The sequence below is a fragment of the Doryrhamphus excisus genome, chromosome 13 (genome assembly GCF_030265055.1).
Source record: "Doryrhamphus excisus isolate RoL2022-K1 chromosome 13, RoL_Dexc_1.0, whole genome shotgun sequence".
Classification (NCBI taxonomy): Eukaryota; Metazoa; Chordata; class Actinopteri; order Syngnathiformes; family Syngnathidae; genus Doryrhamphus; species Doryrhamphus excisus.
In genome coordinates, this window is record NC_080478.1 from 11,135,615 (window position 1) to 11,162,324 (window position 26,710).

The 26,710-nt window shown below is 40.1% G+C and overlaps 3 protein-coding genes and 2 long non-coding RNA genes across 9 annotated transcripts in view; 2 read left to right on the forward strand and 3 right to left on the reverse strand.

Annotated features, from left to right (window-relative positions):
• LOC131140151 (uncharacterized) overlaps window positions 1-3,892 on the reverse strand; it is an 8,046-nt gene extending 4,154 nt beyond the window's left edge. The window contains exon 1 of the long non-coding RNA XR_009132364.1: window positions 286-3,892. This is a non-coding gene — a long non-coding RNA (uncharacterized LOC131140151). The remainder of the gene's footprint in view (window positions 1-285) is intronic.
• The window catches only part of pkdccb (protein kinase domain containing, cytoplasmic b), a 20,203-nt gene extending 12,496 nt beyond the window's left edge, over window positions 1-7,707 (forward strand). For both annotated transcript variants that reach the window (XM_058090317.1, XM_058090318.1), the window contains 3 exons: window positions 1,075-1,182; window positions 4,240-4,416; window positions 4,741-7,707. In XM_058090317.1, the coding sequence (XP_057946300.1) occupies window positions 1,075-1,182; window positions 4,240-4,416; window positions 4,741-4,847 (392 nt within the window). In that variant the 3' untranslated portion in view covers window positions 4,848-7,707. The remainder of the gene's footprint in view (window positions 1-1,074; window positions 1,183-4,239; window positions 4,417-4,740) is intronic.
• Window positions 4,118-9,677, reverse strand: LOC131140153 (uncharacterized). Its single transcript, XR_009132365.1, has 3 exons — window positions 9,363-9,677; window positions 8,045-8,217; window positions 4,118-4,391 (listed from the first exon to the last, which is right to left on the reverse strand). It is a non-coding gene; the product is annotated as an uncharacterized LOC131140153 (long non-coding RNA).
• Window positions 9,678-19,271: 9,594 nt separating this feature from the next.
• The window catches only part of eml1 (EMAP like 1), a 46,813-nt gene continuing 39,374 nt past the window's right edge, over window positions 19,272-26,710 (forward strand). The window contains exon 1 of one of the 2 annotated variants that reach the window (XM_058090194.1): window positions 19,272-19,406. In XM_058090194.1, the coding sequence (XP_057946177.1) occupies window positions 19,379-19,406 (28 nt within the window). In that variant the 5' untranslated portion in view covers window positions 19,272-19,378. Of the gene's footprint in view, window positions 19,407-20,568; window positions 20,692-26,710 lie in introns of those variants that run through there. The other variant, XM_058090197.1, reaches the window with a different exon arrangement.
• LOC131140091 (uncharacterized) lies at window positions 22,644-26,700 on the reverse strand. 3 transcript variants are annotated; one of them, XM_058090203.1, is made up of 8 exons: window positions 25,426-26,695; window positions 25,182-25,268; window positions 24,478-24,528; window positions 24,339-24,377; window positions 24,179-24,229; window positions 24,035-24,064; window positions 23,729-23,782; window positions 22,694-23,580 (listed from the first exon to the last, which is right to left on the reverse strand). In XM_058090203.1, exons 1-8 carry the CDS (start codon window positions 26,693-26,695, stop codon window positions 23,336-23,338), a joined length of 1,827 nt encoding a protein of 608 aa, XP_057946186.1. In that variant the 3' UTR covers window positions 22,694-23,335. The 3 variants fall into 3 exon arrangements, with proteins under 3 accessions (XP_057946184.1, XP_057946186.1, XP_057946185.1); XM_058090201.1 differs by lacking the exons at window positions 24,179-24,229; window positions 24,339-24,377 and having other exon boundaries at window positions 22,644-23,580; window positions 25,426-26,700; XM_058090202.1 differs by lacking the exons at window positions 23,729-23,782; window positions 24,035-24,064 and having other exon boundaries at window positions 23,536-23,580; window positions 24,124-24,229; window positions 25,426-26,700.

Consider the following 26,710-nt stretch of genomic DNA (forward strand, 5'->3'; position numbering starts at 1 on the left):
ATGAACTAAACACACCTCAATTCATTACTAGGGTTCTATTGGGGGCTATATTGGATTCATAGTGGATTTGGGTTTTTTGCTCGTCTTATTTGGATCATGTTCAGATTTTGATATGAAAATTATATCTCTTTAATTTTGATGAAGCTGTGGGATTTAACACACGTAACTGTTTCATTTTGTGTTTATGTTCAATAATAGCTAATATAGGTACGCTTTGCCAAATTGCGATAATTAGATGACAACAAACAGAACTAGTGCGTGTGTGCTGTGTCAAGTGTAGCTTACAAGCAGGAAGAGGCAGGATATAATCCACGGTGTACCCCGCCTATCGCCCAAAGAGAGCTGGTATAGGCTCCAGCACCACCGTGACCCCTGTGAGGATAAGCGGTAGAAAATTAATGAATGAATGAACTACAAAATACAAAAAAACATGCCTCTATCTTGCATAAGCATAGGTTTTCTTTGCTATTTTATAACAAAAACAAAGTCATTCCATGTAAAAATGTATGCTCACCCGTGGCCGTGGGAACCCCCGATGTAGTCAGAATGGTACAATCTTGATCACATAACATTTTCATATGAGTCAATGGTGAGATTGATAGTCGAATGAGACTCCTCCGATTCAAATAGTTGAATATTCTAAGACACCAGTTATTACAGTATAGTGTACATATCCAATACCTTGATCAATTGAGGAATGCCTGGTGGAATGCACTGTAGTCATCTACAAGGATGCTTTTTTCCAGTTAATCAATAAGGAGCTGACATAGATGCCTTAATTCCCCAAGACATTTTGGACTATCCAACGCTTCCAACTTCCAAATGCTCCCAAAGACCAGCAGGCCCCCCCTCGTCTGTCTGTGACCTCTGACCTCACAAATGCTTTTCTGGATGAATGGAGCCAAAAATTCCACACAGACACACTCCAGATTCTTGTTGAATGTCTTCCCAGGAGAGTGGAACTTACTTTCTTCCAGGTTCACTTCCTGATCAGCTTCCATATATAGTGCACGTAGACATGGTGAGATTTTCTCTCACTGTATTCTGAATACATTGCATGCGTGTTGTGTCCAGGTGAACTGAAAGCCAACATGAATGAGACTCTGGAGACATTTGAACATATCCTGCACCTCTACCAGTCTGGCCTGCACCTGGACAACATGCCTCCATCTTTACTGGCAGGTAATGAACACAGGGCCCTCTTGTGACCTTCCACTGACACAATGCTTAGCCTTCTCTCTGGCTAATGGAGGACAGGCTACACTTCATTTTCTTTCTTTAAAAAAATGAGGTCTGGGAGTTTGTGTGTGTGTGTGTGTGTGTGTGTGTGGAGAGAGACGGGGGTTGGGGGGTCTCTTGCTCGAGCTGTTTTGACAGGTTATTAGGCAGCTGGAATGAAAGGACAAAACCAACAGAGTGGGATTAATCCTGCATGTCTCCGGCTCAGAAAGTCTATGTTTTCAAAGAAAATATTGGATACAAGGAAAGATTTTTTTTCCTTATAAATAAGAACTACTCTACAGCCTGACATTCTTTTGCCACATAAAGTGCAAAGCTGTATTCTTTCACTATACAAAAAAAGTATTGACTCTTCCGTGACCCCGCCTCACTCCCTCCTTCTCGCCGTCCGCCTGCACTCGTATGAAATATTAATAACAGAAAGACTCAGCCACGTTCCTGTGGCGAGAGATTTTTCCGTCCCCCAGATGCCGGACTGTTTATATAGCAGCTCTTTGTGAATTTAATCACAGATTGAGGGGAAAGAGTCCATGGGCGCCGAAGCTAACACCAGCAGGGAATGTTTCAGCTTCGCAAGGAGGTGCCACAAAAGTCAAGCCTCTGCATGGCTGATGGTGCGTGAGATAAGAGCAGCTGAAAATGCATAGGGTCTGGCTTAATATGTGGGCTTAGTTCAGGTTTTATTTCACGTCAAATAACAAGCAAGTCGGGAGAATGTGTGGAGCGGGTTGTTTCCACGGGTAAGGTGAGAAGGTCACAAGCAGTCAAATGACTGACTGCTGTCTGAGCCCCCAGTTGGTCACTCTGACTTAACAATAATGTTATATTCTCTTTTGTTGCCGCTGCTTCTTTAAAATCTACATTTGGAAAAAAACATCCTACAGCAGCTAATTGTGATTTCTTGTCCATTTTGCATCTTATTGCCTTTTTTCCTTTTAGGCTGCCAACAAATGACTTAGAGTGGATGGCAAGCAGAAGTGTAAGAGCACCTCTGCTGGTTGCCATCAAGTAGTGCACTCAATTTTGCCTCAAATGCTTCAAGTAATGATGAAGTTAATAATGCCCAACTCAGTTAATCATGCCCAACTGTTGCGAGTAAAGACGCAACTCAGCAGAAAAGAGGCCATGATGATGTCAGTGTAATAGTGTGTGTGTGTCAGAAAGACTCAACAGGTAATAAGTCTTATTTTGAAATGGCTCACAGATGTCAATTCTTTTGGTGTACATTCTCCACAGTTGAGATCAGTGACAGAGGGAAGCCGGATTATTATTTTTTGGAGATGATTCATTTCAAGTGAAGTAGGAATTTGACAAAATGTTTAACTATTTCCCGCCCACATGTGAAATACAAAGAGAGCTTTCATGCATATGTCCCCAAACAGCTGAGGTCGGCCACCCTTTCGCTCCACACCAGGCCTCACTTTCCCGCAAGGCGAAAGATCCTCTAAAACACTCCTTGTTCTTCTTGTCTCTTCATCCCCACAAGGCAGATCCTCGTGCCTTTTTTTTCAGCAATACAAACCCCTCCACACACGTACACGTACAAACCAGCTCACACCATTTAAGAAGGTTAACAGTTTGTAACGGAGCGCCCTCCTCTCGATGAACTAGCCTTTTGTGTGTGTGTGTGTGTGTATGTGCTTCTTTCTCATGGCTAATGTGGAGCAGATGATTTAAGACAGGACGCCTGACTGGAAGAATTATAATGATTAATGTAAGGCAAATGTTTGGGTCGCGGAGGGGTGATGCGTTTAGTGTGGCGCAGCATGCCGAGAGAGGAGCTCAAGATGTTTTGGAAAACCATCGTGCAATTACAAACTTGTGGTCGGCTAACAATATGTTGAGTAAAGGAATTGAAAAATGGCCACTAAAAAGGACAGAACACTAGCTACTATTTGGATTGTAGTTTCCTACATGCTAACTAAATAAATTGCAGTGGGAAACCTCCTAGTTTTTTTCCCCATTGAAATGAATGTTTTTCATTTCACAAACAAATACAGCAGTACCTTTTGGATTGGCAGACTGCAGTGGTGGTCCCCCTTTTCAAGAAGGGTGACCGGAGGGCGTGTTCCCACTATAGGGGATCACACTCCTCAGCTGAAATGAGTTTCCTCCGCAGTGTAGCTGGACTCACTTTAAGAGATAGGGTGAGGACCTCAGTCATCCGGGAGGGGCTCAGAGTAGAGCCGCTCCTCCTTCACATTGAGAGGAGCCAGTTGAGGTGTCTCGGGCATCTAGTCTGGACACCTCCTTGGCTGGCCTGGGAACGCCTTGGTGTCCTCCCAGTGGAGCAGGAGGAGTTGGGCTGGGAACCGGGAAGTCTGGGCTTACCTACTGAGCCTGCTCCCACGTGACCTGGACCCGGATAAGCAGGTCACTGAAAGGATATTCTCCGGATAAGAGAATAGAATGGAATTTCACTTATTTCACACAATTTAACTTTTAAGACACTAGAAAGTTGTGGTTTCACTAATTATTTTGCGGGAAATTGCAGCAAAAAAATGCAAATTTTTGCAATACTGTACATTTGCCTTTGGTCCTGTACATTTTGACCCACATTAAAACGTTCAAAAATGTCTGGAAGTCTGAAACATCTTGTACTTCCATCCATCCATCCTTTTTATGTACCGCTTATCCTCACTAGGGTCGCGGGTATGCTGGAGCCTATCCCAGCTGTCCCCAGCCAATCACAGGGCACATATAGACAAATCATTCACACTCACATTCATACCTACGGACAATTTGGAGTCGCCGATTAACCTAACATGCATGTTTTTGGAATGTGGGAGGAAACCGGAGTACCCGGAGAAAACCCACACACACACGGGGAGAACATGCAAACTACACACAGACATGCATCTTTTACTTATAGGCCACAATGTGTTTGTTTTCAAAGAAAATGTTTTGTTAAAAAATAAGAAGGCCATGGTGACATACTAGCGCATACACATCCTTCATGATATTGTGTACTTACATGACATGACCTTCTTTTGTGTTCAGATTACAGCGTGATGTCAAACATGACGACGTCAGGGAACGCGGAGTATCGCTGCTGGCCGTCCTACAGTCAACATGGCTGTGTGCTGTCTGTGCACAGTGCACGAGAGGCAGCGTACATCTGTAACTCCCACTCACAATGCAGCAGCTTCACTCTGAGTGGACAAAAGACATGGACAGGTTAGTCCACAATTAGTACACAATTGGACAAGTCCTTAATCTTTGAAATCATAATTTACTTCTTCAAAGCATACCTACAGATATAGGGTGTAGTTAATGTTGTGTAATATTTACTAGTGTTTGTCAAATTAGGATCTCCAGGTGATCTATGAGGGACTTAATGGTTGCATATTTCTGCAAAAACTTTTGCCAATGAAGTCCAATGTGTATTGTAACAGTAGATTGCAGTCATATTGTTTTTACATAATTTGGAGATTATTTGGGCCTTTGTTAAGAGAGACTGCTGATGTAGCCGCCATGTTTTTTCTTACTCCCCTGGTCTAGGTCGCCTCCTGGCCTCTTTCAGGAGCAGCTTCAGTCAGCTGGTACCTGAGCAAACATCTGAGGTGTATGTGAAGAAAAGCAAAGCCCTTGAAACTCCTGCCTTATAAACATAAGGCACAAACCAAACTGCCCTCCAGTTAAGGTTGGGACTTATAATTTTAGGGTTTTGAGAGATAAAAACCTCCCGGCGATGTGAAGCAAAGCAACGTGTTGCGCTTAAAAAGAGTCCTGCGGCGTCCTGCGCTCCATGTTGAACGGCGCCAGGCTTAGCGGGAGGAAAGTCGAGGCTCCTCTGAGCAGTGAGGCAAGTGAATGTGATGTATTTATAGAGCTTCTGCTCAGTGACTGTTTGATGTCTCTGCCAGCTAACTGCCTCTGCCAACTGCTATTTAAAGGGATTTCCCTTCAGGTACAATTAAGGAGGGAGAACCTTGAGCTTTTATTTCACTTTTTTAAGTGTTTCTACCTTGATTTTATTTGCTGCTTATTGTTGTGAAGCCAGCTCCCCTGTGGTAGGATTTTTTTTTAAGGCGAGGAGGTAATAAGTAGAGCCGCAGCAGCTTAGTGTTTGATGCCTTAGGACAGGGAAAGAAAACAAGCTCTTCCAAAAATACACGCTCATGTTGATGTTCTGAGCTAAAAGACCTTTACAGGGCAGTTATTAACTGATAATAACAACCATTTGTTTCAAAGACAATGGATGAGGACCACATATCCACGGATGTTTTTGAAAACGTATATTTTCCTACCTAAAGAATCTTCCACAGGAAAGCACATTTTGCTCAATCAGACATCAGCTGACTTGGTTGTGAATAGCCATGCCTCTGTACTGGATGTAGTAGATTATATTTCAAATCAATGTTCTTTTATACAGCAACATGCATGAATATTATCATTCATGTGTGCCATAATTGCACTTGCATCAGTTTTTTTGCACAAAATCCCATGTATGACGCTAACAAGCTTTCCAAAAATATGCAATTTTGTAAATATCCATGTGTGTGTCCAGTACAGTATGTGGTCTGAGTTGTAGTTTTCAAATATTGTAATTGTTTAAATGGTAGCGTGTCCACAAATGTCCTTATAATGCTTCTCCAATGAAGTGCACATTTATCTAAGGAGTTCTATTACTTAAATGCATCAACACACCCAATTCTAAACCATTATAGAGTGGAACTACGGGTTTTGTTCCAAAAAGTCTGATGAAAACCTAAATGTATGCACTTGCAACTGTCTTTGGCCACATGGTGGGTTATTTGGCAATGGAATGCTCTGTTAAAGCACTCCATTCTGTGAAATTATATGCCGGAAAATGAACTACACAATGTTTGGCTGTAGGAAAACAGACACAGTGTTCAAAAACTGGTCCAAAATTACGCCAAAAACTCAGTAAGATGAAAACTAGGGCCGAAACTGAGGTTTGACTGTAAATGCTAATTGTATTTAAAATGCTGTAAATTCATCCATCTGTGGGTGCCTCATATTTGGAATGATATTGTCAAAATTCGTTATTTTAACAGTTACAGTCGCGCCCCGATTACATCACAATTAAAACTCCCTCACTCGATCGCGGCTTTTCTTGCTGTATGCTAAGAGCGGCGGTCGTCTCTTAAGCCCCTGTAGTGATACCATAGCCTGCACATGAGTGTTGCAATGTAGTGTAAACAAAGAATAACACATGCAAAGGGGACAATATGGGTGTTATTTCATCTTCTAATAATGGTAAAAAAACTATTTACACAAAGCTCAGGTAATAACCCCAAACTTTCCTGCAAGAACCTGATATTCTTGTGTTTCTGTACAAATAATGGCCTGGCATGCATATTACTGCCTTTTTTTTGCAGCTCTATACAAATGGGGTTCTGTGTTGTTGTTTTCATGGCTGCCTAGCAAAAAGTGTACTTTGGGGTTTTTGCTTGTCCTTAGAAAAATCATCTTTATTTTGTCTACTTTTATACGTGAATGAAGAATGTGAATGTGAATGCTCAGTAATGCATATTTAGCGGTGCAATGAATGTACACTTTGCTGGACAAGCGCTACGTAATTCCACAACATTCCGACATTGTTGTTTTGACTGTGACTATGTTTTGACTCCATTTACCATGACGAGAGTGTTTTTTTGCGTTAAGATCGGAACATGCAAGGCAATCATTTTGTAAAACGTCTACTTTGAGACTTCTGTTCGGATGTGTGTGAAGTGGATCTGTCTATATTTATTCCTATTCCGCTACTTTTCTCGCTTTTTTGGGTGAAAACTCACCAAAGTATGCAAGCACGTCAGGTTTTCGAACACTCATTTAGCGCCCCCTATTAATTGTGTAAAAATGATCTCGTACCACTAGTTGGCGACATCCGTCATGACACGATGCGGCCAGAAGCCTCAAGAACCAGTTTTCGCAAGCAAACAGGAAGATAGACATTTTTATATTTTTATATTTTGACAAACTCTTCCTCGGAACTTTTGCTAAATGAGCCCAAATTAAAATCATGTGTACTCGACAGATGGATGATGACAAATTCTAAAGCATTTTTGCCAACATCATAGAACGTGAGAAAGGGAGGTCATGGTGACAAATTTTCACCACATCAATAACTCAAATTCACAAGGTCAGATCTTCACATAATTAGTGTGCTTGATGAAGATAACACCCTGAATTTATGCATTGGTCACTTCCTGAATTAGTCACAACGCCACCCAGTGGCAACAGGAAATGACAAAGTTGACTTACTAGCCAGAACCCAGGGGGCCTAAATAAATTACTCCTGTCATACAAATAAGCAGTCTAAAACTACGCCTTAAAAAGGTCAAACATAACTAAAACCATTCCAGTTTGTTTTGTGTACCTTTTTGTAAATGAATTTAATTGGTATCATGATCAAATGTAATTGTTCTTAAGTGCACCTTGTGGGTGAAAGCAATATTTTTCAATGAAAAAATGTTTTTTTTTACACTATGCCAATTGTATCTGCAGTCTTATTTTATAAATGTATCATTTTTTCATCACTGACTCTTGTTCTCATTTGCATTTTTATTGTATGAGCTTTAACAATAAGTAACTGTAACTGTTTTATTCCTCATTAGCACCTGTGTGTGTGTCCACGGGGGATGGGGAAGATCGCATATCTATACTGAGTTGATTTTGTGTGTTTAAGTCCTTTATCCGCATGTGGGCCATTTGAATGGGTCGGGCCACCAAGCTACGGAGCTCCGCCGAGTTTTCACAATACATCAGGAATGCATTCAAATGCCACGTCATGCTGAGCTCATTATAAGGCTTAATTAATACATGTAAATAAGCATACCTGCTGGCTCTTTCTCATGGTGAGAAGATGAGTAAAGCGGTAAGGCGGAAGCAGCTATCTGGACAATCTTTGCACAAGAAAGGGCTTGCCATCTGGGCCTGCTAGGACGGACATAAGATAAGGGCAGGACCTCAGGGTGGCAGGCGGTGGGATTCGGGAAGTCTCATCTTCCTCTGGAGTAGCAAAGACATACAAAAATAATTGCAATGTCAAAAATAATTACTTATGGTCCTCTCGGCACAATTTAAAAATAAAGCACTGCAATAAGGACACATTGAGATATAAAATATCTTTAGAAGTGACTTGTCCAGTCCACAAATTACACTTTTATGGTTGGAAGGCCTTGGGGTCTTCTTGGCCTCATGTTGGCCCCTTGTTGTCTGGACAAAGACAGATGATTACAATCACATTACTAAGATAAAGACATTTGATTAGATAAAATGGACTAGAAGGACTGGTTAAATGGGAGAAAGAGATTAACAAGATTGGTGGTTTTCCCCCCTCATTGTTATTCTAAACAAGGACTTGAAACCAGTCTTTTTGGAGAATTTAGAATGAAAAACATTAAATGAAAGTCATTTTATCTATTTAAAAGTTTAAACATGAACTTACAGTATAACTACTAACTAGCTAGCGTAGCATACCATGCTTTAGCCACTAGCTCTATGTTAATTTAGCTTGGCATAAGATAATGACTCAACAGCCACCAGATAGATAGCTTAATGTACCGTAGAAAGCTAAACACAGTAGTTAATTAACACAACATCGTAAATTCAAGTGTGACCATCAGTTAGTTACCTTAATGTAGCATAAGGAATCTACAGCCAGAAGCTAATTGACAGCTTGTTAGCGCAATATACCATATGAAGGTACAGACAGTAGGTTATTAACATAGTGGTGTACTTGATGTAATAATGATTGGACAATTACCTCAATGTAACATAATTATGACGTTACAAATGTGAGCTAATTTTAGCAAATAACGCTTCAGTGGTTTGTTATGCCAGTGTACATGAAACAATAGTTAACATTTAAGCTACAGCAAGCAACTAGTAACTAGAATGTAGTGCAAACCAAATAGCTAACTAGTTAGCTTCATATAGCATGATATGACGCTAGTACAAGCCACTTAGCTTAGTCAAACAAATGAAGCTTCAGCCAACAGTTAGTTAGCTTGATATAGCATGATATGAAGCTAAAGCTGGTACTAGCATTAGTTATAACAAATGAAGCTGTAGCCAAAAGGTAATTTGCTAGTTAGCTTATGAACCTATGGCTAGTTATAGCTAATTAGCATAGTCCAAGAAATGAAGCTCACAACATCCATCCATCCATCTTCTATGCCGCTTAGCCTCAGTAATGTGACGGGGGTATGCTGGAGCCTATCACAGCTAAAGTAAAAGGAACTAAAACAGAAGGGCACCTGAAAAGAGGGCACGATACAGTATTTTTTTTTTTTGAAACGGGAGGGTTGACAGCAATGAAACGGCTAGTTAGCTTAATGTAGCATATGAAGCTGTACACTGTATATTCACCAGTTAGTTGCATTATGAGGTTACAGCCAACAGCTAGTTAACGTAGCAATAAGACAAGGAACAGGAGTTTCTCCAAAAATACAGTAAATGTTTAAAGTTTAATCGTATAATATATACCTTAACGTAAATCCACATGATGTGTACATATTAGCAGAGTTAATTGGTACTAGATGTGTACACTTAAAGCTAGCAGAGGAGCTTTTGTCTCGATGGGCTAGTGTTCATGTTCTCCATTCCTTTTAACGTCTTGCTAATATTTCTTCTTGCAGTAATAAGTGGTGATTTATTGAAGCATACAGCTGTGGTTCATCCTCCTCCACATCAGCAGAGAGAAGAAAAAAAAGTCTGGCGTCTGGTTTGTTTTGGACAGAGTTCATGGATGTTCTGTGTTTGTTTCATCTTGTTCTCATATGCTAGAACCTCAAAACAGCTTTTTTTTTTTTTACCATAGATGTATTAGTAGTACTTCATAGCGGTTCCAAAGAAGCTGAAAGTGCGCCTTTTTACCCCCGTGCTGACCGTGTTTATTTAGTTGTAAATGTGGACTTCTTTTTACGCTTCAGCTGCTCTAAACCCTTCTCTGTTTTGATATGAATGTCACTCTTGTACAGAGGGAAGTTTTCATTTTTACACGCTGCTGAAAGCTTTCAACTGAACATGTTTCTGTGCCACAGGGTTCCTCTCTTTTTCTAACCGTGGAACTGACAACTTGAGCAGGGGGGAGGAGAAAGTCTTTCACTCAGCACCATCGCTCTACGTTTCTGTTTTTTTTAGGTTTCCAGTTTCAGCCGACTTCTTTCCGTCGGGTTTTATTCATGACCTCCATCTGGAAATAATATATGTTCATGAAAACAAGCCATCAGCAATTTTAGGGAAGAGCGGCATGTGTGTGCGTGTGTGTGCGCAGAAAAGGGACATTAGGGCCTCCTCTCAGGAGCCACCAATGTAACATTGTTAGGATAGTAGAACCTCCAAACCTGAACACTCCTTCAAAGCCATTTTTTTTCTATAATTGAATTCATCCCTTCCGTAGTCAAAACTGTTGCCGTCATAAAACCTTTACAGCTTAAGTCGGTCCTGTTTACAACAACCCCGTCCACTGTGTTCTTTTTATTACTATTATTTTTACGTCTACATTCACCATCGACCTTATTTGTCAACATAAAATTTGAGGTCCAAAGGGGTCAACTACCTCAAGCTGAATCCGAATTCCTGTTCAGTGCAAAATAAGCTTAAAAATACGGCAGTTTTCCATTGGTTTGGCTCATTTCTTGAAACAGAAATGACCATCTCAAAATGACATGGGCAAACCTCCAAACTCCTTGGCAGTTGTTCACAACACAATTGAAATTTTCATTCATTTAATCAAACTGCAAATGTCTTAGTATATGTCTCAATGTCTGAGACAAATGAATAAGTCTAAGCTGCCTATATTTAGCACAATTTCCAATTGAATACACAGTCAATAGTTGTTGAATAAGAGTAAATAATCCAGAGTGGAGCCAAAGAAAGCTGCAAGTGCCAGCATTTTGATAGAGAATGTGAGAAACACCACTAAGTTCAAGAAATAACTCATAGCAAAACACAAAGGTGGTGTGTGTGTTGATCTTGCGCTCCCATTGTGTCCTTACCAACAACATGTCTTTAATGAAGGTAAAAGTAACCTTAAACATTCAGTTATCGTCCTTCATATATACAGTGATTCCTCGCAATATCACAGATTGATTATCACTATTGCTATATTGCGTTTTTTTCAGAAATTAATAAGTGATCTAAGTGATCTAATAAGTGAGCTTTGTGCTAGACTATGGTCTATTATTAGTCAAAGCATATTATAATGACACAATACTTGACAATACTCTCCCAAAAATTTGATTGAGCTTAAACAAAACAAAATGTGTCACTGTATTTAGCATCACAGATGTGCTTGCATTCTTAATTGTCACCATATTTTTACAGAAAATGTTGTTTTTTGGAGGTTTCACTCTCCATACAGATAGACATTTGACAAATAAGCTAATAAGCATAGCATCCTCTGAGTAAGCATCGTTTCCTAACTAAATTATTTGATTCCAATGCAAAGTTAGTCATGAAAAGTTTGGAAGAGGAGATGCAAGGAGAAATGATGTGTCAGGCAGGTCTTTGGCAAACGCTTGAACCTTGGCTCAGGCTAAAAATATGCAGTGAAAGCTGGTTCAGTTCAGCGAGGAAAGCAGATCTGGCTTGTGTTTGGGGGGGGGGGGCTTGTGAGCGCACAGATAGAGCAGATATTCACTCAACTCCGGGCTTACGAAACAATTCCTCGCCTGTCTGCCTCACACGGGAGGTCGGCCCGGTCACACCTGAGAGGTTCTGAAGAGCAGCGAGACATTTAGCCGCTTGCTGTGTCCACGAGCACAGACGCCCTCTTAGTGCACATGCAGGTCAATGTCTGTATATCTAACTAACTATTTGTCAGTCTGCCTGGAGCCCATACAATCTCCTTTAAAGCCATAATGGCTTTAGCAGGCCCCTGAAGGAGGGGAGCAAGTAGTGTGTGACGAGAGCTTTGTCTACATGGAGGGTGAGAGTGAGGAGGCTGGGTTGTGCTTGGTGGTTGGATCATGTTTTAAAAGCCCCCAAGTTAACCCCAGTGGAAAAGGTTTATGCCTACCACTAAAGCCACAGAGACATTTTCAAAGGTGTAAGAGCACAGTGGTGTATCCGATGACAATGCCATGAAACTGCTGCATCAACAGTTACCAACGGATCACTTTACCAAATACAGTAAAATTTCCAGGACGCTTGTCAACCCCTGTTTTCATTCAGAATTCTAAACAATATACCAATCAGAAATCATTTAAACAGTAGTAATCTTGTTGTGGGGCGGCACGGCGTTGTAGTGGTTAGCGCGCAGACCTCACAGCTAGGAGACCAGGGTTCAATTCCACTCTCGGCCATCTCTGTGTGAAGTTTGCATGTTCTCCCCGTGCATGCGAGGGTTTTCTCCGGGTACTCCGGTTTCCTCCCACATTCCAAAAACATGCTAGGTTAATTGGCAACTCCAAATTGTCCATAGGTATGAATGTGAGTGTGAATGGTTGTTTGTCTATATGTGCCCTGTGATTGGCTGGCGACCAGTCCAGGGTGTACCCCGCCTGTCGCCCAAAGACTCTTGCCCGAAGACAGCTGGGATAGGCTCCAGCACCCCCCGCGACCCTCGTGAGGAATAGCGGTAGAAAATGAATGAATGAATGAATGAATGAATGAATCTTGTTGTGAGGACAAGCGGTACAGAAAATGGATGGAGGGCAACACAAAAGCAGAGCGCTACTACAAGGTGGAGACTCCGGCACAACAACAGAGTAAATTAGCATTTATGTCATTAATGACGGTGATCATTATGGAATTAACGAAGAACCACAATCCGGGTTTTGTGCAACTTCAGAGGCATTTTTTTTTACAATATCAGAGCTCCTGCTCTACACTCAAAAAATAAACGTTTAGCCTCAACAAAAAAAAATCAACGCAACAGTTTCCATTAGTCTTTCTTAGTTAGGACAACTTAATTTGAAATTGCTTTGAACCAACAAACAATATTGCATTGCACAAATTAGCTTTTCCTCTTCACTCAAAGCTTATTTTAAGTAATGCTTACTGAATAATTGTTGCCATAGGGACACGTTTTTAAGTTCGTAACTCGAAAAAAAAATGTTAAGTCAACTGACTTAATCATTTTATTCAAAGTAGTTTTGTTGTGTACTTAATTATAATAACAATGCACACAGCTTTTTAAGTAGCAGTAACTTAATATATATGTGTGTGTGTGTGTGTATATTATGTTACCAAGCTAATTTTATTATGTCATGGCAACTTGAATTTTGTTGTAAGCTTACCAACAATAAAATTTGAGTGTATATGACATGCTAAATTAAGTTCATGTAATAGCCAACATTATTATTTGAACACAACTTAAAAAATAAAGTTAGCAACTTAGAAAGTTTATCTAAATCAATGAATTACATTTTTTACATTGCATTTATGTATTAAATCAAGTGGTGTCAACAGATACTCTGAATTACTTTTTAGAGTGTATTTAGAAGAATGTTTACCCAGATGCTTCAGGCTGAAGGTTTGCAAGTTTGACTTAAAAAAAAAGCCTAAAAATAGTCAACTTATGTGTTTAGTCTCTGTTCTGTGACTTTGTTTATTTGAATTGGACTTGCAGCCTCACTGTGGTGTTAGAGCAAAACATTTCTGGTTATGAGATTCCCATATGTGATTTTCTGCCTTGCATTCCCTCACTCCATCACAGCTTTTTTTGGTTTCTTTTGAAGCCCTGTTGCTCAGCAGCCCATCCATCATACCCAGGATTGTCTGTTCACCCCGCCCACGCTCCTCTGTTCCCCGCCACTGTCCTCCCCTGCAGGCCAAAGCCTCAATAGCCTTACTATTAATTTAAGCCTTCACCACTGCTGTTAAATGTTTCCATTTCATACATAATTTCACCCTTCCACCAGTGTCCTCTTCCTCACTCTGCTGCTGTTCTCTCATCCACATTTTTTTTCTTCTTCTCGCAACAACCCACAACTTCTGTGGAGCATCTGGAGTTTCCCCCCTCTTTCAACTGGCTGGGACCTGAGGGCAGGGCCTGTTGAGGATCAAGAGTATGCAGTGTGTGTGTGTGTGTGTGTGTGTGAGAGAGAAAGAGAGAGAGAGAGAGAGAGAGAGAGAGAGAGAGAGCCCTACCACTGCTGTTCAAATCAAAGTGCCTTTTGTTGCGTGCTCTGGAATCCCCTCCGTCACACCTCGGCCGTTCCTCAGAGGGGGGTTGGGGGGTGGGACTCTTGCCCCCAGCCAGAGGGAGACTTCCTCCTCCACAGTTAATCTACTAGAAATACATCCTGTCACCCCCTTGGAGTTACGGAATTACACATAAAATGAGGTTTGATTTAAGTTGCGGTCGTTTTCAATTTCAAAATAAAAAAACTTTGCATTACATGGTAGTTAGTAATTATTAATACTTTTTTATTCTACATTGATTCTACATCACTGTTAATAGTGGGTTGCTCATCGGTCAAGCAAAATGGTCATTGCAACATTTGAGAATCCAATAGAAAAAACGTTAGCTTACTTTGGAGCTGTGCCTTCACTTAGGACAATATTTTGCTCCACAGTCTCCACTGCTTTCTTGCTCACATCAGTCTCCTCTTGGATGAACTTGCCTCCTTACCATATCTTACGGTGTAAAAATAGAAGACATTCTCATCCATGTTTGTTTATTTGCGGCGTGTCTTGTTCCAACTGATGCATTCAATGCGGTGTGGTTTTCACAGTTTCCCACGCTATGAACTGGAAAATAGAGTCAAGCCAAGCTGCTGCTATGCAGTGGGGGAGCGATAATCAGACAGTAGAGTAGTAGACATAAAAATTGGGAAAAGTTACGAAAGCACTGCCGGTATTTTTTTTATTGTGATTAATACAGACATCTTGGCATAGCTAATGTCCCAGTGTCCCAGCTAACAAGTGTTTTTTTGTTGTTGTTTTTTTATGTGTCAGCCGTCTCTCAACTGATTTTTGCATTGAACTGCAAGCTAAAATTTGCTATTATCTCCCAGTTAATGGCAGGCATGGCCGAGGACAGGTATTTGGGGGCTTATGTCAATGTGACCATAGCTGAAGAGCAAGCAGCACTAGCATTATCATCACACTAGCTAGTCAATATAATACCGGTATTGTACCAGTGTAAGAACATCTGCAATTTGAAAAAAATGTTTATCTCTTTATGCTTCACTGATGATGTTTTTTTGTCAAGTATTTTGCACTTTATTCGGCTGTCCCTGAACACACCATAGTAATGCACCACTGTAACTGGAACTGCTAAATGTGGGCTTAAACCTGGATTGTGTCTTGAACAGGCAATGGCAATTGAAGAGAGAAGGGATGGATTTGAGAACTGAATCCAATCTAATAATTACATTTACAGTCACTTTTGTTGCAAATGTTCATCGGAAATGTAATGGAAATTCAAGTTGAGCTGGTAGGTGGGTTTGGAGTGAGACAAAATAGCCATTTTTATATTATTTTTTTTCGCTGGTGGTTGCGGATCATACCCCCAACAAAAAGCCGGGATGGGATATGTTTCATGATGACAACATTGAATAATACCAATACAAATATTGAACAAGATATCAAGTGTTGTTTAATCTACTCCAATAATAATTGTGTAGGTGTGATTTGCTTAATTTGGGCATATTTATTTGAGTATATGTACAGTAAACCTCGGATATATCGGACTCGGATATATCGGAAATTTCATTGCCCAGTCCAGGTATATTGGAAACATAGTCAAGGAAGTGCCTTTTTATAACGGATAAAATCCGAAACGGACATTTTCCGGTATACGCATATAACGGATTTCGCTTATATCGGACAAAACCAGTGGGAACAATTGAATCCGATATATCCGAGGTTTACTGTATTATTGTTTGCTCATTTCATCCTACATACTAAAACTCGCTCAAAGCACTCCTGTTTATTTAAAGCTAAGCTCCATAAAAAGAGTAATTACATGCACTCTACTTGCATAGTTGTACCTTAACATGGCCTTGTTATCTGCTGCAAGCAAATGGTTGAATTTCCTGAATGGCTAAGTGCTAGAAATGAACTTAATGGCTCGCTACAATTGTTTGTATGCACTGTTTGGAACAATGCAGTGCAGCAACAACAGTCACCCCGTTCAGGTTGTTAAACATGTGGAACGCTGCAATTTAGCTCTTTGCCACAAGTCCCCAATTAGGGTTCTGCCCACACCGTCATAAAACAGTTAGTGGATTCATTCAGAGGCTGTTAGATTTAACACTATTAAGAGTTCATTAGTACCTGCATTCACTAGTGCTGCTGCCATGGGAAGGTCATTAACATAGAGCCATTAAACCATCGACTTTCACTCACATGAATTGAGTCCCCTTTGGCTATCATCTGTAAAAGTCGATGGGAATTATGTTTTATTTTACACGCGCACATTTCAGCTTTTACATGTACTACCACAAGAGTTATTTGATGTCCACTTAACACAGACTGCAGGTTTAAACATTGACACGGAGCTCAGAAACAGATTAACAGTCTTATATAGAGGACCTGGTTGGTTAGCAATAACCATTAAAGCTTCTTTATGTTTTTTTTTTTTTGCAGAACAACAAAGCACCATTCTATCGTCACTAGGGAGCAACAAACAGAGGAAGCTAATTTCTGCCACTTTGTCATGACCTCATTTTTACGGTTAATTTTCCACTCAATTTTGCGCCTCCTGCCTTAAACTGACCTACTTTCACATGAACTTGAAGATCTGTATCATAACTCCACTACAGAACTACAGGAGAACCTTAAAAAGAAGTTAATCACTGTTGAAGGGAAAAGTAAAAACACACTTTTAGCAGTCTTAACAGATGTCGCCTTGCAGATGCGCCTATTCATCTTGTTTTCGTAATTGTTATTCATTGACACTAGCAATTTCACTGACACTTTTTAAAATAATTTTCAGATGACCAGATAACTTTTACTTGAAGAAATTATAATAGCTATTGTTTTTTTTTACATTTTCAACTCGTATTGGTACTTGTATATTTATTTCAGAGCTACCTTTGAGTGTTAAGCTGCTGTGTGATGAGTTTAGCGTTCTTTGTAAGACGGCATTGTTCAATTCAGTCAGACTGTGTGATGACCTCTTGCTATTTCCAATGGGTGGCCAAGCTCGTCATGATTGGCACCTCCCAAAGAAAGAGCTTTTCTTCACTGACTTGCGAGTGGTACAGTATTTAAATGATTAGTAGTAGTTCTGAAGTAAAGGAGATGCCACAAGATTACAACATAGTCATAAATTAGCCATAGCGCTGTATAAGCCACAGGGTTCAAAGTTTAAGAAAAAATTAGCCTGGTTATACATCAGAAATTACGGTATATATGTCATCAAAAGGCATGTTTTCCTGTGTGAAAGTAGGGGAAAGGTACTTATTGGTCTTGTCTGAAATTAATATGATATAATATGACACCAGTCATTATTTGCACTATGACCCATTTATCATTGCACTAAAATTAAAATTATTATTTTGGATATCTTGTATATATCTTGTTAAATTGTCTTTTTTACTCTACTTTTATATACTGTTTTTTTTTAACTTGACTACTGCACTGAAAGGGGAAGCTCTCCAATCTCGTTGTACATCTTGTATAATGACAATAAAGGCCATTCCATTCCATAATAAAAAGTGTCAAGTGTTCACAAAGTGAAGGATACGTGGGTTTTCTCTGGGTACTCCCGCAACCCTTATGATGATAAGTGGTAGAAGATGAATGAATGATTCATAAAGTGATTTTTTTGTGCTGTTCCGGTAAGAAAATTAATTAGGTCTCATTAAACAACCAGTTAATACACAAAATTAGTCCATTCAGTGTATTTTTGTTGGATGCAAGGGGTCCCTGCATGGTCCTTGAATAGGGACAGTGAAATTTGATTGCCCCCCTCCATCACAGAAGTTGCCCATCCCTGACCTAGAACAACGTGGGCACCCCTTCATCTTAAATAATGCATTTAATAGAGAACATACTCGGAGTAGTATCTGTTTGAGAGGGGTTTGAAAGGTTTTGACAGGGTGAAGGTTGGGGTCACGTTTGCAAAGACCCTCCAGCTCCTCTGCAAACAAGACCTGCAGATCAAACATCCAAAGCCTGTCCCGGTGTGAAGGCTGGGGTGCTGTGTTACATCCAGGCTTGGGGGGGGGGGGGGGGGGGGGCGGTCTGGTGCACAGATAATAGCACTCCACCTACACATCTTATTCTCTGTGGTCTCTTTCGACTTTCGGGCTCCAGATTAACGTGCTTGCCGGCACTTAAAACCTAACCCCTGCGACACGGCGTTAGTGCTCGGACATGTTTACCTTATGACCCCTCTTCAGTCACATGCCGGACCTTTCTCTCGCCATAATCCTCTCAGTCAAGTGACAAAGGGTCAGCTGAGTATGCTGAAAAGTCCCTCAAGAGTGAATGGAGTTTAGTGAAAGCTGCATCGCATAAGCATGTTCTATGGAACTTTTGTGTACTGGAGTGGGGCAGTAATCTGCAGATAATCATGACGTGTCCTGCAATTGCCTTTCTCCTTTGTGTCAAACTCCTTTACTAGATGATAAATGATGTAGTTTAAACACCGGTGTTTCCGAGCCTTGCCTGAGCCTGGAATCTGAATGCCACATATGAACTTTGGTTTATTTATTATAAACTAACAACACCACTGGGAGTATTGGTTCAAATGTCTCTTAGCATTGGTAGTTGCTGGTATGTAGGCCACTCCAGTGAACTGGCTGGAGTCACTTGTTTCTGAGATTCTGGCGCCGCTTACAGGACATGTATGTTATTACACTTAGAATTTTATAGCACTATTCAAGTTTTGGGACAGTTTATGTCTAATGTATTCCTTGCAAAAACATCTTGAATAAGGTTTCTACGGAGAGAGTGCAATGCAAATGTGTTTTCATTTGATCTTATTGGTGCTGTGAAATCACATGAAAGGCCTATCATATCTTAAGGGAAACAGTATCCAAGGGAGGGGGCTGTTGGTTACACATTTACCGTCCAATAGGATTAGAGTGGGATATTTGACTGGCATGTCCACAGACCAATGTGGACACTGTACAGGAAGCAAAACAGAAGGAGGGGGAGAACTGAAAGTAAAGTTACACCAAACAGTGTTGGGACATATTATAACAGTCAACTGGATATATTATACTAATCAAAGGCCTCTGTTGGTCTTCTCCTGTTTGTGATCATGTCCGACTATGAGGGGCTTCCACTGGGTAAGTTTTTATGGAAGTGTACATACAAGGCCATTTAACAGATATGACGTGTGTATCTGTGCATGTGTTTACTGCTGACACTTGTGCAAGTTTTCAGCTATTGTGAGTACGTGTTTGAGTGGAAGGGGAGGGGCTTGTAGTGGACCCTTTCTGTTTTACGCATCTGTCACCTAGTAAGTATTCAAAATAGGGGTGTGCGGATCGATCCAAGTATTGATCCAATCGATACCAACTGGGATATTAGTACCGGATTGATACTAACATGAGATTGAAAATGTTAAGTTTGTGTCTGTATGTACTTTTTTCTGTTGTTATATTGTTTAAAACACAGGGAATAGATGATTGATTTCTGTTTAATTGGTTTGCACTGTTGATTTTGTTTTGCTAAAAAAAATTGTGATAAATACAAAAAAATGTGTTTGGTGAAAATCATTTCCCTGTACTTTTTTGTGATTATAATATGATCAACAAAAATAAATATTGGCATTGGCAACACTGACCAAGTATCTACTTTGTATCATATTGATACAACAATTTGCAGTATCGTCCACCCCAATTCAAAATGGTGCTGGTTTGGTTTAGGTCCTTATATGGGAACTTTGTGGGAATCCCACTTTAAACCAGACCCATGCACTAGAACTAAAATAGATGCATGGATGGGTGAGGGGAAGAAAGTAAACATTTACAGAAGGGTTCATTGCATGCTGTCAGTGTAGATGTGAGAAAGACGACTTGTACTTGTGTATATGTAATTCCCTGTGTGTTTTTCAGTCAACCATAAGAAAAGGATAAATCTCAATATTAGTAGCCAAGTTGCAACAAGACCTAAATCTCTGTACGCCCCCAATTGACAGATTAGCAGGAACAATCTTGTGGGAATAGAAAGTTTCCCTTTCTCAACCTCTTTCAGACTCATGTATCCTTCTATTACTAATTTCCTTTATTTCCCCATCCATCTCCATTTATCAGTGTTTTTTGCCCCCCCGAAATATAACATTCTGACAAATGAAATTCTTATTCACCACCAGATTTTGGACCCATTTTTAGGGGACTGAATGTAGCCAACATTTCATAGTTGAATCAAAGTTTCGGCAGCAGTTTATGAGTTCTCCTGCGGGTGGCAGTGTAACCTCATCTTGTGTGTAAATACGCCCAGCGAGGAAGGGTTCAAGAAGAGCGGGAACTTCAGGAGGACTGCAGCGCGACGGAAGAGTGAGCAGCCATATTTAAAAAACGACACAAATAGATGATGGACCCGTTGGCGTACATAAGAGGAGGAAAATGGGTAAGGATATATCACGTTTGCCGGCTAATCTGATGAAGAGCGTGCTACTTTGGCTCAAAGCAGCATTGGCTAAAGTTTGTCATGAAATATATATCCACATATAAAAGCACCAGTGACAGTCATTAGCATCCACATGATACTGTGTTAAATAGATGTTATTGACGGAGGCAGATTATGTGATGCGGATGCCTTTGCTATTCTATACCCTGCATATGAAAACAACTCCCCTTGTGCACACTTGCAATTTATTTTTGACTTTTTTGAGTCACCGGTTGGATTGCTGTGACTTTGAAAGGAGGATGAACAAGGCAGGGTGCAGAAAGAAAAACAAGCAATGCCTATTTATGAGTGTTGTGTGGATGTGAGTGTTGTGAGGATTGTACAGATTGCAGATTTGTACAGATGCCTGTTTCAGCGTTTGCAGGGACAGAAAATGGCGTTCTTGGCTGTTCAGGAAGCGGGGTGGGGGGTGGAGGGTGAGGGTGAGCATGGATGTTTCAGCAGCCAAGTCAGATGTGATTAATGTTGTCACTGCTTCAGAGAACACAGTCGTGTACACTCTAGCATATACATGTGTGTGTGTCCACTCTATACAGTTCACAGAACACAATGTCTATTTTTGCCATGTAGTTTGTGTGGATATAGTCAACAATGTATGCAATTTCCAATGTCCAGGTTGTAGCTCATTAACATATAGATTACACACAGAGCCCTAATGTAGTTTATATACCTTATTTGTGTCAGGTTGAAAGGTATTAAAGGTTGACAGTGTGGTCTAACACAATGATGGCTTGTGTAGTACTTATTACGGTTTAAAGATGGTGGTAGGAATGTGATTTATTTCCGCAGAATAATACATCAGGCTTCTTGTTTGGCCTCACTTTCCTGTGCTTTTCACCTCTTTTTATTTACTCATCGCTCCAATTTTAATCAATTTCTCTGGCTGTATCACATCTCTATGTCTTCTCTTTTTAAGCCCTTGCTATATGATTGGTTGATTACCGCATGTCTCTATCCTATTTGAAAGTGAATGTTTGCAACTCCTGTTGTGACATATCAGACTATAAATAAATGACATAATTTGGGTTATTGTTTATAACTGCTCAATTTTTTCTGTGACTTTGCTAATTTTTGGCAGTGTTTGCCTTTTTATTATTATCATTTAGTCACAAAGTCTGTCCTCAGTCCTCAGGCTTTGTCTAAATTCAGTGTTTATATCAATCATTGAGGCCACAGGTTAGATTAATTCATGGTGTAAAGAGTAAACCAGCCCAATAACCAGGACAGCACACAGATGGTGGCTGGATCATCCAAAGGATTGACCCTGTTTGCTCCTTCGTTCTGGATGTGATTGTGTTTAATCCCAACCCACTGGCAGACTGACTGATCATCTGGGGATACTTGGAACTAAACCATTTTTTCCTTTTTGCAAAGGAAAGAACTAAGTCAGTGATAACTTTATGGTGTTTTTTCCTTGAATAATGTAAAATGTCTCTAAATGAAACATTGATAGTGCTTGTTGAAGTACTGAACAACCTCCTATACCTATATACCTATATTCGGTGTAATAATTTAATAATTCTAAATTGGATTGTAAGTAATCATACTGTGTAGTAATTCGTCAAATGAATCCTGAGTCATTCGTGATTAGAAATGAATTGATTTGGTTGTTCTTGCCCTCTTGGTCTTATAGGTTGTTTGTGTTTATTACACATATGGATAAGGCGCTTCCATTATAAGTGAGATCTCATACTGTTTATTTTCTAATGGTGTGTGTGAACAGTAAGGAGGGAGGCCTTTGAAGAGGAGGGCCTGTAGCAGTCGTACCAGCTGCCACCCATTGTGTTGTTAGTGCAGTTTGGGGGACCCGCCGTGTGGTGGTGGTTGGGAGGACGCAGTGAGGTCTGCACTTATGTACACACACACACACACACACACACACACACACACACACACATACGGGTTTTTGTGAACTACAAGGACACCTCTCGCCAAACAAGTTTTTTGGTGTATTAGGGTGGCACCCCTTTCCGCTTGTTTCCCAGAGGTGTGGCATATATCAAAAAATTTGGTTTGGGCTGTACTCTGCAAATCTCACTTCAAAAGTCAGAAACACAAAAAGCAACGCAAGTTACAACAACCTGACACTACGACGACTTGTAAGGACAAAGTTAATGAGCTGCTAAACCCCGCCCATGACAAAAAGGAGAATTATAAGAACCAACTTGATTAATAAGGACTGTTGTTATACAACACACAAACACTGACACTAATGTGACTTGGAGGGTCACAGGTGACTTGCTGGAACATGGATTCACACAAACACAAAAATGAAAGTAATGTGCATTAATAGGTCACAACCAGTATATGAGGACAAATAGATGAACACAATACCATTGTGAAATTTAAAGACATACCTGATCTGTGGCATGTGTGTAAGACATCCTCAGTATACAATAGTCATTATCCACCTCGGGTAAAACCTATTAATACATATCTGATAGACAAAGACATTACACCAGGTATAACCAGTTGTTAAAGTTGTTAAAGAACCAACTTTATTTTTTGTGGCTTTGTCGCCACTTAACAGAGCTCAGCTCTTATCTTTTAACACATAAAAACAAAACATCATCTCTCTCTGTACTTATTGGTTCTTCCTCTTCAGTGTTATGCCACGATTTCTAACAAAATCTCTTATATTTTGAAGAGTGCGGTCGGCAAGAACATGATGCTCAGCGGTCTTGCACTGCTGGCACTGAATCATAGTGACGAGTTTACCATTGTTGATGTGATCTTTAAAATGTCTCATCACAGCTGCAACCTCAGCTGGAGACCATGGATGCTTTATTTTCCTCCTGGGATCGTCCACTCCAGCATTTTTGGTAATCGCTATAAAAAAGAAAGTACGTTGTAAACAAGAAACTAAACCCTTGATGAACAATTATTTCCTTTGCATTTCTCATGCACCCTCTACATCATGTTCCTTTTTACATTTGAATACAGGTTATTCAATTGTGTCTGTACAGGTGTGATTTACCACTTTGTTCATGACGTTTTTTTTTCCTGCTGGACTTTTTCTTCCCATTATCCTCTAAAAAAACCCAGCAAATAAAACAGTATTAGTGTTTATAGAGTTAAAATTGTGTTGTTATGTAGCTTGATTATAGGTAATAAAGCCAAAACTCCAATAAAAAAATAAATAAAGGTCAAATTGTGTGCAATGACAATTATTCAATCAAATATAATAGAATTAAAAAAAAACAGCACACTGATTTTAGTTTTAAAATGTGGGGATGCTACTAATGCTTCCTAATTGCTTTTAAAAATTATATTTTTAAAAGACCTTTAGATGTCCCTTCAAGAGCAGTGTCACCTATGAATGGAATATCAAACAAATGATTAGAATAGACCATAACAGCAGCACCAGCTGACCTGCAAGTAGTGGATCAGAAATGTGCATGCTTGGTGGACTGACACAGGATCATACCATCAGAGGCAGCTGAAGGGTTGTCAACAGGTTGTACAGTTCTCTCCTGTCCTGTAAAATATACATCACAGTTCACTTTAAGTCACCTTTTTACATAATATTTTAACCTGGCAACACAGCACATCTCTTGATGGTTAATCAATTATATCTCTGATCATACCACTAGAAGTCTTTAGAAGGGCAGAGTCATCTCTGAAGTCTGTGGAATATGAAACACCGATTTACGATAACCCTCCACACTTTTTGATTGTACTTACAATGTACGAAACAATGCTTGGTGGACTGACACAGGATCATACCATCTGAGGCAGCTGAAGGGTTGTTGACAGGTAGCACAGCTCTCTCCTGTCCTGTAAAATATACATCACAGTTTAAAATGGGTAATGTACTTCATGCAGGCAAGGTGCACAGATAATATTAAAAAACTATCAGTAGCACATGTCAATATTTGATATGCAAATCGGACAATGCCACTATAATAAGTGCAGATCCTCATTGTTTAATTAAAAAAGTCTTTATTTAGTAGAAGTGCCACTGACAAAAATGTATTAACTGGTTAGCCATTGACTGCGTGTATGTATTAGGTTTTCACATCTTCCATGGACAAAGTACAATCAAGAAGTTCAATGAAATAGGAAACAACTGAGTAAAGAGCAAACGGGAGGCACAGTCTTTGCGCTTCAGATGGTTTAATGCTGGCTACACTTTCATATTGCCCAAACACTATGAAACTATGGAAGATGTTAACATTCATCATGTTTCATTCGTTTTCAGTGTGACTACTGGGCATCAATTTCCAAATAAACCTTTGTGTATATACTCTGCTTCACGAGAGAGCATCATAGAACGCTCTACATGTGGATTTATATAATTTCACATATATTCCATCTTTTCATTCATCTAGCTGAACGTTTGAAGATTCTTGGTCATTTAGATAATAGGAAGTGCTATAGTAGGCAATTTGACTACTGGACATGGGTTGTCTACATTTAGCTACACCTACCCATGTCTGTTTGTGGATCTGAGGGCTGATCCTCTCCGTCAGCTTCACTTTCTTCACTTGCTTCAGAAGCAGTGAAGTCAAGGTTATCTGACAAACAAAAAAGATCAATTACTTTTTAACATTAACTTATTTTTATAATAAAGTCACTAAATTGTAGTCTGTAGACAAGTCATGTTTTGCTAAATATCATCAAGGAATAATTGCCTGTAAAATGTATGAAATGTTAATCTAGTTTAAACAATACCTTCTATCTCAATCTCTTCAAGAGTTTTGCCCTGAAGGTTTGTGATGGACCCCTTCTCCATGGCAAGCAGTAGCTTGGATATTTTGGCCAGCTGTGTTGTCGCCTCTGGAAGCCTGTAGTATTCTCTGTGGACACGAATATCATGGCCGAGGAAGTCCGCAACCTGGTCCAGTTCATGGTTTTTGAGGTTCAGGACCTGGGACAACGTTGCAACATGTTTGCGTAACTGGGTTGACCTCAGGAGTTCTGGGTTCTGAGCACCACACTCATTTGCATACGTCCTTAAACAATCCTGTCCTCTGTATGAAGTTAAACAGTGGGGCCTTCCAAACAAAAAAATGTTCTCCTCTGGAACTCCACATTCCTTCCTTTTTTTCAAGAGGAGTGTCAATGAATCAACCACGTCCGGTGATAGCAACACAGCAACTTTTCGTCCTCTTTTACCCCTAATTTCCACCCGGCTGAAATGTTCACAGAGTTTTTGTTCAAACTTTGTGAGGCCAAGAGCAACATCCTTATGGAGGGGTGTTGTGTCTCTTCCGATGAAGCTGTGTAATTGCATTTTTGCAACTTCACCTCCACGTCTTCGGTTGAATAATATGATCTTTGCCAAAGTTGCTCTGCAAAGTTCACCATACACTTGTGGTGAAGGCATCTTTCCCAGGTTCTCAGATGCCAAATCTGCTGTCTTTTCAAGATGCTGATGAAGACGTTGCACATCTTCAGTAAAAGGCAGGGTGGATGGCTTGTTGAAGTGCGCCTCATTCAAGGTGGTCAAAGCAGTATGAGAGACAAGTTCAGACCACTTTGAGGTGTAAAGCTTTTTGAAAGTCTGGGTTGACTTTTTCAGCTCATTGTCTCCTGTCATTAAAGCTCTGCAATGGATGATGTCACTAATCTTTTGCAATGAATGACCCAACTTAAGTGCGAGGCTTGGCGTTTTGTAGCAATGCTTTTCTTCATCAAACCCAGACACCTTCTTGACTGCTTGGATAACTGAATGGAAATTTACAGGTCTTACAGCATCCTCAAGATTATATATGGAAAATTCTTTACACAGTATTAGTAGAAGTCTTCCAACTTCACGAAGCTTCTGCCGAATATATTCATATTTGGTGGGATCTTGACCATGTTTGTTGAAAAATGACTGCGCCAGCTGAAGAATGCAGAAGTCACTTCGCACAGCAGCAGAAATGTCATCATCTTTCATGACAGTTAACAGCTTCCACACACCTTGGGATATCTGTTGAGGTAGGCCTGACTCTGACATTGTGGCCAAGGACAA